The following is a 12,286-nucleotide window of genomic DNA, read 5'->3' on the forward strand; positions in this document are numbered from 1 at the left end:
TTAAATGAAATTATAGAAAAATTAAAAGATTTTTTTTCTAATTTTGAAAAAAAAAAAATTACATTGGGGGATTGGGGAGTAGGGCATTATGGGATTTCCATAAAATCTACCGCCAAAAGAAACCCTAGACTCATGTTTCATTGTTACATGAATCAATGATTGAATTTCACGTGCCCCCTTCGTTTTCGCTCTCGATTATCTCTCACCTTTCTTTTTGCTTCCCATCAACCAATCCTTCATTGGGTTTCAATCGCTTCTTTTGAAGCATTTTATAACCCCCTTCCCTTCCCTTTTTCGTTTTTCGTTTTTTAATTTTATTTCGACATGTCTAAGAGGTATTCCTTCTATCTCCCTCCACTTCTTTAATTTTTAATATTCGCAATTTTGATTTATTAAATTTTATTATTATTATTATGAAGATTCGTGAATTGATTTCGTTAATTGTTGCAATTTTAATCTTTTAATTTTCTTTTCCTAGCTTTCTACGCATAGTTACAAGTGTATTTTTGTAAAGCAAATAGAATGATTGTCGATCGTTTCATGTGATTTTGAGATTCAGTGATGCAGTCTGATTAGGATATGAAATTAAGTGAAATAGGGATGGTTTCGAGTGTTTTGATTGTTTTTGGGTTCATCTTGGTTACTGTTTTAAAAATATTTTATTTTCTAATTCTTTCAGGGTTCTCTGCAAGTTCTTTGCGCATGGAGCATGTCTCAAAGGCGAGCATTGTGAGTTTTCACATGATTGGAAGGATCCTTCGCATAATGTAAACATTTATAGTTCTACTTGCTCGGTACTCAATGTGTTTAAGTGTGATTTTTCTTCTTCTCATTGCGTTGTACTGGTTTATCATCTTAGATATGCACCTACTACCAGAAAGGAGTGTGCTCATATGGTAGTCGATGTAGATATGAACACGTCAAGCCTTCTCGGCCGGAGTCATCTGCTTCATCTTCGTCAACAATTTCTCATCCTTCAAGAGCTGCTTCCAGTGGGTTAACTAGAGTTCCAGGAGTTGTTCCAGAGCTTTCTGCTTTGAGTAGACCTTATCATCCTCCTGATAAACTGGTGTGGAATTTGAATTCTGGAACTAGTGATTCTTTAGAGAATCATGATGTGGTGCAGCGAAGGAATCTTAAACCACCCGATCTTTCAATCTGCTCTTTTGCTGCTGCTGGTGATTGTCCCCGTGGGGAAAAATGTCCTCATGTTCATGGAGATATGTGTCCAACTTGTGGGAAGCATTGTTTGCATCCTTTCAGACCTGAACAAAGAGAAGAGCATTTGAAAACATGTGAGAAAAAGCAAAAGCACCTTGAGGCTTTAAGGCGTAGCCAGGAAATAGAATGCAGTGTGTGCCTGGATCGTGTATTATCAAAGTCAACACCCGCTGAACGAAAGTTTGGATTGTTGTCTGAGTGTGATCATCCGTTCTGTATATCCTGTATCAGGAATTGGCGTAGTAGTTCCCCAACTTCTGGGATGGATGTCAATACTGCGTTGCGGGCTTGTCCAATTTGCCGTAAGCTATCATACTTTGTCATTCCAAGTGTCATTTGGTATTACACACCAGAAGAAAAGCAGGAAATTGTTGATAGCTACAAGGCAAAACTCAGGTAATTTTGTTGCTATTGATGCAGTTTATGTCACTGGTTTTTTAATTTAATTGCTGACATTTTCAAATGATTTTTCAACATGCTTGCCGCGCAGGTGGATTATTTGTAGGATTAGGGTTGCAATTTGTTAACATGTGGGAAAAACAGAGGATATCGATTTTCTTGTCTTTCATGAAATTGGAATTTGAAAAGGCATTGACAAAATTGTAACTTTAAATATTCTAAAGCTGTCTTATAAAGGGAAATTTGACTATAGTTTGAATAATGAAAGAGCAATTTAGATATCTGAAGAACCTAACAGATGTGAAAAGAAGTTCCCAGTGGAACATGAATCTTATGTATTGTTGGACTATATTTTTGAACATGAGGTTTTAATTCTTGATATGTTAAGAGACATGGGATTATCAATTTTCTTTTAATCCTACTGGTGGATAAGAGTGTTTATATGATGAGATTTATGAGAATTTTTGGTAGTCATAGTCGTGGAGGTAACTTTTTTATTAAACTTTCTTGTAGGTCAATCGATTGCAAACACTTCAACTTTGGTGATGGGAATTGCCCATTTGGAACCAGTTGTTTCTACAAGGTAACTTATATATCCATATGAACTGCAGCTGTTCAGTAATGAATTTTCTGTTCTCTTTCCTTTTGGTTTGGAGCTGGTTATGTTTTGAATTTTTTGGAACATGAACAACTTTGTTTCACTTGTATATGCTTGTTGAAGGCCATGAAAAAGTTGGAGGTTCTTTATTATTTCCTTGCTGTTTTTCCCTCTTTCTGTTTTAGTGGCAATCGTGTATGTTTGTTATCTGCTGTGGTTCTCTTTTGTGATGCTTTCATTATCGCTTCATCCTATGGTATAATCTGGTAATGATACATTTAACATTTGCTGTGGCTTAGATGAATCAACAATTGTGGGAAGCAGAGAGATTGTTTATGATTTAATCTAATCATTATATTATGTTTTGTTAATTTTCAGTAGTTCATGTAACGGATGAATATCCATTCCATATTTGCTATAGAATGAAGGGTCTATAATTGTGTATATGAAGTGAACATAAAGATATTTTGCAAACTTGTGTATAATATCATACATTAGTGTCCATAGACATGCTATCGATAAGATCTTGTGTTGACATGCTTCTGTTCTAATTCATGGCAATGCAAAAATCTTTCACCTTGTTGGTCATTTTTGCTCACCTCCAGCAGCTGTAATCAGGTTTCAAGTAGTGGACATATATATTGCTGTAGTAATTGAAGATATCTTCTGGGCTTGTTAGAGAGTCTAGTACTCAGATGTGTAGAGTATGTGTTTTACCCTTACATATCTTCCATCATCTAAGTAAGACATTCTCTTCTACCTACTGCTTCACCTTCATCCCTCATTGCATTGCTATCGTTAGAGACCATAACTGCCTGTTCTGTGATTCCATCATCACACATGCTGCAGTTGTTTGCTGCTAGTCATGGGGCCTATCATCTTTTGTGCTGTCTTGTTTTTTGTGAAAAGTGAAATACCGCCACTTATTTTGCAATTTAGTAGCTTAAATAAGCTCAGAGATCATTCCCTTTGGAAGTCATTTGTAGACCATGACACTACCTGAATATGTATATCTATAGTAGGAAATTTCAACTCTATTTTTGCACATTATTTTTCCATCGGTAATATTATGCTTTTTCTTTACTTTTAGTGAATTTATAGCTGACTGTAGCATATGGGTAGAGAGAACACTTTGCTGTTTGTGTTATCGGTCACTTGGATTGGGTTCTGTTCCTAGAGATTCTGTTGAAATGGATCTATAGTAGGTAGTCTGATGTACTTTTTTTTATGTCGTCTTTACTTTTATGGCTAGTAGCTGAGAGTGTTGGCTTATGACTCCTTTAATGGATAGAATGTTGTGTTGTGTTCCAGCATATGGTCAAGCCAGGCTCATACATGTGGAAATATCACAGACCACCTCCCCGCAGGCCACCTCCTCACAGGCCACCTCCCCGCAGATCAAATGTTGTGGATATGGATTCATTTATTGATGCATTTGAGCACCTAATTGTGGAAGATGAGCCAGATATTTTTGATGTTGATTTTGAAAATGAAGTTAGAATGTCATTGGATTTGGAGATGGCTTTGTTGCTAACACAACTGGACTTTGAAACAAGTGACGCAAGTGATAATGACAGTTATTCTGATTAAGTTATAGGCCAATTATGTGATCTCCAGTCCATTGTGTGTTGGATATTTTGAATTGTAGGCATACTGGCTTTTAGCCAACTACACTCGTGAAATGATAAAGCTTGTGGTTGTTTAAACTTTTGTGGTATTGTTTCGGACATCTAAGTGTTGTTAATTATAATGAAGTCTAGTTCATTATGATTTTTTTCTATATCTATCGACTGGAAATGGTATACTGCAATATCGGTGATGAACTGGTTGTGTTTATCTTAGAGAGGTTAAAGTTTATAGCACATGTTATTCTGTTATCTGATTAAAATAATTTTTCTTATAGAATTGTATTTGTTTTGATGTGCATGTCACTATGGTTTTTTTCCTGAACTTTGCTATGCTGTTAGCAAAGATGGGCTGCTTGAGAGGGAAGATCTTCTCATCTTAACACTCTTGTTTTGAAATTATATGTTATCCTGTATGATTTTTTGTAATGCCCATGACAGTTATTCACTATAATGAATTAAGTTCATTTGCAGCATGCATATCGAGATGGTCGTTTGGAGGAAGTTGTTCTCCGGCACCTTGGGGCTGAAGATGGAAACACTGTGATAGCTAAAGATAGCAGGTTTATTATGCTCTGATAATAAGAAATAGTGTTGTTTATGCTTTCAATGTTTTCCTACTTCTTTTGCTGGTAATAGAAACTCTATTTGCTATTTGGTTGTTTACAGGCTGTCAGACTTTCTTCGTAATTTGCATATAAGGTGAAAAACACTGCTAGAGTCTTCCAGTGTAAGTTTCTATAAATTACTCCACTGGAAATTGTGATGTCACCAGCTTATTAGTTTTTGTATTTATATAAGAAGTCTCCTCCTATTGTGAGGCATCAGCTGCGCATTATTGCTTGTTGAAACCCTAGTTCATGAATGCAGGATATCAAATATGCCTATAGAAGCTGCAACTTTGATTTGGAAGTCCTCTTCTATTGTTGGTTTCATACCATAGTTATTTTTTAGGTGAGATGATGTCATCTGAAATCTTGTGGTGGCTACTCTCTATCACCTTAGTCCTTTGCCAACATCATAATATCCTTGTTTCTTTTAGTTGTCCAGATTGAAGAGTTTATTTCAATGAATTTACTTTTTGGGAGTATTGGTCTATACATTGTTTGAAAATGAAACATCTTTTTGAATTTCAAATTTCTCAATAAAATCCTTGACAGGACATTTGGGCCCTCTTCTCTCTACTTTTTTCTTAGTCATTTTGAAATTTTCTTATTCCTACTCCTAGGATTCTATCTAATTATGCATTAGCTGTTGATGAGTGGTTTTCACTTTTTTTGTTATCATATAACTTGCTTAATGATACGGAATCAAATAACTGTGTATTAATTACATTAGAAAATTTATAATTTTTAGGATTAGATCATAAGTAGAGTTAGTTTTCTTAATTAAAATTTTTTTATATCCTTGCACTTAGATTATTTGTTACCGTTTTCCTTTATTTTCCTCTGTTGGTAACTGGGGACTCAAGTCTCTATCGGATGGCAACTTTTGGTTCTACCAAAACCTATATTGGCCCATATGCTAAAACTTTTCCATGTCTGTATTATTTAAGTTGTTGGTATTGTGAAATGCAGGATTGCTTGCTGAGGGTGTCCTTAAATGAGGGAAGCTGGAGCATGGTGGGTTGTATAACAAACTGCATGGTATAAGATCTGAATTAAATAAGATTGATACGAGTCATATGACAGGAGTGATGAATTTGAAATAAGATTATACATGTCAGTTCCTCAATATTTTTTAGCCCACTTGGCATGGCATCTGCCTCAAAACTGTATGTATTTTGCGACTGGGTTTTATTTGGACGTTACCAGTATTTCTTTTTTCACTAGAAAAAAAAAAGATTTGTGAGCTACCCTGGTAACATATTTCTATACCCTGCATAAGGTAGAATGTTGTATTGTAGTTGTATGCAAGGAAAGTTTGAAATCTAAGCAGCTACAGCCGACCTATGAATTTATATTATGGTAAGCAGCATATTCCCTAGATTTTTGCTTCAACTGTGCACCTTTTTATCAGTGTTAGACAAAATTTTAAAGTTTAGAGAAAGTTGAGAGACGTGTTGGCGTTGTTTGACAGGCTGTTCAAGTGGCTGGAAGGTTATAAAATTCTCCATAATCTGATCAATAAAATTGTGTAAATAAATAATAAATTTAAATATAAATAATAATATATTATCGTATAATTAAATAATTTTTAATTTAACATATTGATGTTTCTATTCATTATTTTGTGCACGAAATATTTAGCTCACTAAAGAATTTCATTCAAGCTTTGAAAAATCTATTTCAACATAATTCAGTGGTGTCTCATTTTCATCGCAACATCTCAACTGCTAGTAAAACTTTGAAGTAGAATTTTCACGAATACGTGAGAAGAGGGCAATTTGAGAAAGAAAAAAGATGATCAAATCATAACCCGAGAGGTTCCAAAGAAATACGCGGCTCCTTTTGTCTATAACTGGTGATGGTGCTGGAGCCATTTCAGATTCTTGACCCTGTACTATTGATGATGACACTAACATTGCAACAACTAAAGTGATTGCAGTTGGCTTTGATACCCCAATTTGAGCCTGTCAAATAAAGAAGACTCATTTTGAAATGGGTTTTGGTTGGATAGGAGGGTTACTTTTAATAAAGGTACAAATTTTGAAGTCTCCATATAAAAAAGATAAACGGGTGAGCCACGTTGACAGCATAGAAAAGTTCCAAGTACAGGGACCTGTATGGTCATATTTGTTTGCTTGGCGTGCGGGTATTTGTTTGTTCAACTGCTTCGCTTCTAAAGTCCTGCATCAATGTGAAAACCTCATTATTCTGAGGACTTTTTATCTCGTTTTTATATTTAATTAATTGCTTGTGGTTTTCAAATGTTTCTGCTACAATACATAATGTCATGATCAAACCCTTGGAATCCAATGCCACTATCTTTGGATTCGTATGACATTATAATCGCCAAAATAAAATATGTTAGGTTCTTCTGTTCTCGTGACAATTGTACCAATTCTTCTAAAACACATGCCAGGAGACCCAGCACATACAGTTCAGTCTCTTTCACCTGAATTTGCCTAGACAACTGTCAAAAACGTGTAATTTACTTGCTTTACACCGAATTTTCCGGACGCCCTTATTAATATAATTTTATAAATAATAAAATTATCCACATAAATAATAATATATTATAATATAATTAGATATTATTTTTTAATTTAAAATTATTTAATTACATAATAACATATATTATTATTTGTATATAAACACTGCCTTTTTATAAATGATTTTCCTTTCTTTTTTTTTTTTCACAGTCCATTTTTAATACAAATATCTAAATACTTGGAATTTAGATTCAAAGGGTGGGTCGGACTGTATGCACCCAAAATGAGACTCTGGTACACATTCATTTAATTTTAAAAATGACTTTTCGTCTATTTTTAATGCATTTTTTTAATTATATTTCGCCTTAATTATTGATATTGTCTTGAAATTAGAAGCTTATATTAAAATAATTTGTGTGAAATCTGCAAATTGGTGTCCAGAAGATCATTTGAGGATACATAATTCTGTGTGTCATTTTGCAGAACTGAACTCTGAATGATGAGGTGAACTTGGAAAACAGATCATGGAAGAGAAAGAAGATGAATTATAATTGAATGAACATCGGATTGGCAACCATGACTGTGCTTGATGATGATAACAAAGTGTTTCAGAGAGCATGAGCTCTGTAATATTATAAATTCAATAGAAGAGAAGAAATATAGATAATAATTATAATAAATACATAAATCTCTTTTATTCCACTGTATAATAACAATATATAGAACAATAATGAATGAATACAAACTCAAGAATCAACTCTCTCAACCCTCAAAAACAATCTATCCATCGATCCAATAATTATATAAAGATGAAAACAAAACGAACCCAAGATCCATATTTTCAATCTAGTGCTTGAAGAAAGCAAGAACTGACAATAACAAAGAAGAGCAAATGACAGCCCCAGAAGCTCCAAGAGAATATGCAGCTCCCTTCTCTACAGAAGGGGAAGGAGACTGAGCAGCCCCTTCTTGAGCTGACACCCCGCTCAAAACGACGGCGCACACCACTGCCATAACAAGAGCCACAGCGTTAACTCCCTTGAAAGCTGCCATTTTTTTCTTGAAGAAATTAAACGAAAGATGGTTATGAAGAGAAGGGCTTAGTTATAATGCGTAGAAGAATGTGAGAATGGATGAGAGAAAGAGGAGTTAAAGAGAGTATTTATAGGGGGATGGAGGGTGAAAGTATACATCTTTAAAACGCGTGGACCCAGTAAGAACGTGGACAGCTGGTGGTGGGAACTGGCCACGTTCAGATTTAAGAGTTTAAAAGGAAGAAGAAAGCGGCTGCTGGGTTGGGTTTGGCTTGCCTCGCCAAGTTACCGTTGAACCAGTTATGTTTCTCTGACTCGTTAAATTCAAACGGTTAACCTAACCTTTGTATATTTTAATTTTTCTTTATTACTATTTCAAACGTAAATGAAACGACAAGTCGGTGGTTCATTCTATTAGGTAGGTGGTAGAATGTCTACCTATAGTATATTGAACCATTCCTTAAAATATTAATAAATAATAAAAAAACTTTTATTAATATATCACCATTTTGAAAAAATCACAAACAATTTTAAAATTTTAAAATTTTTCGTATATACTTTTATTATATTATCAATTTCTTTAAAAATATATAACGATTTATATTAATAATATTTATCTTATCGTAAAATTTATATTATATTATATAATATGTTTATTGTATCATATTAATTTAATACATTTCATAATATATATTATTTTCAATCTATATCGAATTGTAACGTATAATATGTGTCATGTATCATAAGATATGAAAGATATATTTTTATTAAAAAAAAGCCTATAAATTATTCTATTAATTTTCTATAAATTAACACAAACTGAATTGAATTTTCTTCATACCTAAATACGAAGGGATTTACAAATTTGCTATTTTTTACTGAATTCACAATATATAACATTCATTGTCATTAAAAATCAATTTTTAATTAGTTTCTAATGATCCTTGGTCAATCCAACAACTTCAAACTGACGTATGACAGAATATCGTATCGCAAATACATAAATAGTTTATGTCAAAACATATAAAAAGTCACATTATTTAAATACTAAATAAAAATTAATTCTTAATAAAAATTATCGGCATTGTCCAAGGTACAGCTATTAAGGGTGAATTATACTTGCCAATCACTAAGTGGTAAGTCATTGATATGCACCTAACAATTCAATAGCATAAACCTTATCACAATCGAGTAGACAATTTACATCAAAAACTTATAAATAACTTACAACATTTAGATATTAAATGAAAATTACCACTTAGTGACTATTGGCCTTTAATAACTCTGACGTAGTATCTTATCACAAATATGTGGATAATTCTTGCCAAAAATATGTAGACAACTCACATCATCTAAACACATATTCACATAATATCGACACATAAATTACCACTCGGATATAACAATAAGGGATAACCCTCTCCGAATTATAATATATTTAAGTGATTCAATTTAGGAACGTGTTCGCTATAATATAAGATATTCAAATTGTTGGAATAAACAACTGGATATAATCTAACCAAGCTAATTGTACAACATTTAATGCAAAAGACATATACAATTCCAACGGTATATTAAAATCAATCAAACAACACATCTCGCATTAGATAAAAAGTAGTGGTAGTGTGGCACTACACTTAACCTCCTTTGACATATAATGATCCTAATAGTACACCAAATTCTTAATCTAACGTATATGCAAACCTAGTGAAAAATCCAAGCACCACATACCCTTAGGCGATAACAAGAGCCTCTCCCTCTAAGCATATAAACCAAATGGAAAGTATAAGAACGATCTAATGGCTTTTACATTGAGATATCTTGTCATCTCATTCTCTAAAATTCTTTTTCAACCAAAATAAAAGACATTCTCTAAATTCTCTAGATAATTTATATGTATCATTCCCTCTTTGTCCTTCAAGCCTTCGGGAACTAGGCTTTTAACTAGTCTTGAGTGATGATAAATATTATATAGGTGTAAATATTCATACAAATTGTGAGCTGTGACTCAATTTAAGTACGTGGCGACACGACTCATACACAAGAATGAGAAGCAGCTGCCCTGTGGATTAATCCTTGAACCAAATTTAAAGCATGCATTGGAGCTCCATGTGTGACCCACCACCATCGATCCGAGACTTCCTTCTATATAAACTTGAGTCTCCTTGACATCAAACTCACCCTCATTATAACTCCTGGAGATATGGGTTCCATGAAGGCCTCTTTTGTTGCAGGAGCTTTTTTGCTGCTTCTTGTAATGGTGGAGTCAAAACTTATGGTGAATGCCTCTGAGCATCGTGATGTTATAGCTCCATCACCGGTCATGGCTACAGGATCAGCTTTTGCTTCTTCTTCAGCTTCAGTGGCCATTTTTGGGAGTTGTGTTATGTCTTATGTTATTGGTGTTCTCATAAAGTACTAGGCTTTCTTTCATGTCTTGTTGGTAGCATGTAGCTTTGTGTGTAATGGCTTTGCTTTTATCCAGATAGCACTAGTGTTTCTAATAGCATTCCAAAATGAAAATTATGCTAAATTTCCTCACATTAGCCACTATGAGACATTCTGCCTTTTTTTTTTTTTTTTTTTGGGTAACATTTGCTAAAAATTGTGCAATAACAAAGAGAAGATGATAGCACATGATGCCAAAGAGGTGAAGAGTTTAAAGAACAAAGCACAGGCAAAACAGATGAATATCAGAGTTCAGTTATCCAGACAAATTCACGCAGAGTCTAATATACTTATCCAACTGCACAAAATTTGAAGCATACTTCTTCGAAATAGCTAGTCAATAAATTCAATATCCAATTAAGGATCAAACTGAATTCTGATTCCATATAGCAAAATAAGAACAATTTTCAGCATCAAGCTGATAACCCATTTACAAGAAGATAGAGACTTCATAAGACATGCCAAAAAAACATTCAATCTGAATGCCCATTGCATTTTCCTCCACCAACTACATAACACAATCAAAACCCTCCTCAATCAAAATCTCCACATTTAGTGATTTCTCTAGCATAGAAACAAAAGCAATTTCTAAGTTTAACAATTTAACTAGAGGAAATATAAACAATTCTTCCACTAAATATTAAAGCAAAAGTTGTTGTTTATTAAGTAAAAGCCAAGAGGCACACATAATCATATGCAACTCCTCAAAGAGATCCAAAAAGGCATATAAAATCGTCAACAATCAAGACAAAATCGAAGTCAATTAGACAACACACTGAACACTAATCCAAAAGACATTCCTGCAATGCACAAGTAACAAACCCCATGAAGCCGAACAAAGAACATATTCAAGTTCTTAAAGACCTGAAGAGTTAAAGTAAGAATCTGCAACCTGCCTTGCTCCTCCATCTTCTTAAAGAAATACATTGGCTTCAAAGATCGTCTCAACATAAACGCCAACGTAAACGGAAACCCAAATGCCACAAAACTCTGTATCGAAGCCTCCATCATCGGTGATGATCGTGTAAGGTACGAAATCCAAGCTCCTATACCTAATTGAAACAGACCCAGAACAGCAACAACTCTGCTAAGACTATATATTTTCCTCATCATTTCTTCAAGAATTTCTCTGGTCTCATTCGCTAAAGCTGATAAATCACGTTCAACAGTCGGTCCTTCTATTTCTTGGTGCTTGAAATCAGGGTTTTGACTGGGGTACTCACTCCGGTTCTCCTGGGGTTTCTCAGGATCAGAGGTTGAAAAAAACCTAGGGTTTTTAGATGATATCAAAAAAGAGACGAGAGAGTTGGGATTACTGAAATACGGTGAAATTGAGATGGGATTTTGTTGTTGATTGACAGGACTAGAAAAAGTAGAAATGAAATTGGGGACATTGAAGCTAGGGTTTAAGGGTTTTTGGTGCGAGAAAGTGGAATTTAAGTAGTTAAAATTAGAATTGAACAAAGAAAATGAAGAGCGTTTGAGCAGTCTGCGCGAGAGAATGGCTGCCATTTTAGTTTCCTAAAATTGAATCTGATAAAGAAAAGCTTGCTCGGATTTATTTTATACACGACATGATAGATAGACGAAGGGCCTTTTTTAACAGCATCCAATAAAGCAAAACCAACTCAGCAAATCAACAAGGAAAATACTACAATTGCTTGACCACTGCCCATACAGGGTCGTACCAATCTCACCGAGCAAAGAGTTCATACCGATTTGTTGTACTAATCTTATCAATCGTAAAACTTTATCAACTCCACTGCTATTATAACAATTAATTTGAAAGTCTAATTTTGCTACTCTGCCCGCAGATCTTAACCCAAGCCTTCTTAAAAAGTATTTATTGGTTCCTAGCTTAGCAATT

At 34.1% G+C, this 12,286-nt stretch overlaps 2 protein-coding genes across 4 annotated transcripts; one reads left to right on the forward strand and one right to left on the reverse strand.

Annotated features, from left to right (window-relative positions):
- Positions 1-51: 51 nt before the first annotated feature.
- On the forward strand, positions 52-5,829 carry LOC123216498 (putative RING-type E3 ubiquitin transferase C3H69). Of its 3 annotated transcripts, XR_006502226.1 has the most exons (8): positions 52-335; positions 680-767; positions 860-1,617; positions 2,134-2,203; positions 4,318-4,406; positions 4,513-4,573; positions 4,714-4,797; positions 5,421-5,829. XR_006502226.1 is itself a non-coding variant. In XM_044636920.1 (7 exons), exons 1-6 carry the CDS (start codon positions 325-327, stop codon positions 4,547-4,549), a joined length of 1,053 nt encoding a protein of 350 aa, XP_044492855.1. In that variant the 5' UTR covers positions 52-324; the 3' UTR covers positions 4,550-4,573; positions 5,421-5,829. The 3 variants fall into 3 exon arrangements, 2 of the variants coding, with proteins under 2 accessions (XP_044492855.1, XP_044492854.1); XM_044636920.1 differs by lacking the exon at positions 4,714-4,797; XM_044636919.1 differs by lacking the exons at positions 4,318-4,406; positions 4,513-4,573; positions 4,714-4,797; positions 5,421-5,829 and adding an exon at positions 3,530-3,998 and having other exon boundaries at positions 55-335.
- Positions 5,830-11,059: 5,230 nt separating this feature from the next.
- Positions 11,060-12,225, reverse strand: LOC123216224. Its single transcript, XM_044636621.1, has one exon. The coding sequence runs from the start codon at positions 11,929-11,931 to the stop codon at positions 11,179-11,181; it is 753 nt and encodes a 250-aa protein (XP_044492556.1). The 5' UTR covers positions 11,932-12,225; the 3' UTR covers positions 11,060-11,178.
- Between the last annotated feature and the right edge of the window lie 61 nt (positions 12,226-12,286).

Source organism: Mangifera indica, chromosome 5, assembly GCF_011075055.1.
Source record: "Mangifera indica cultivar Alphonso chromosome 5, CATAS_Mindica_2.1, whole genome shotgun sequence".
NCBI lineage: Eukaryota > Viridiplantae > Streptophyta > Magnoliopsida > Sapindales > Anacardiaceae > Mangifera > Mangifera indica.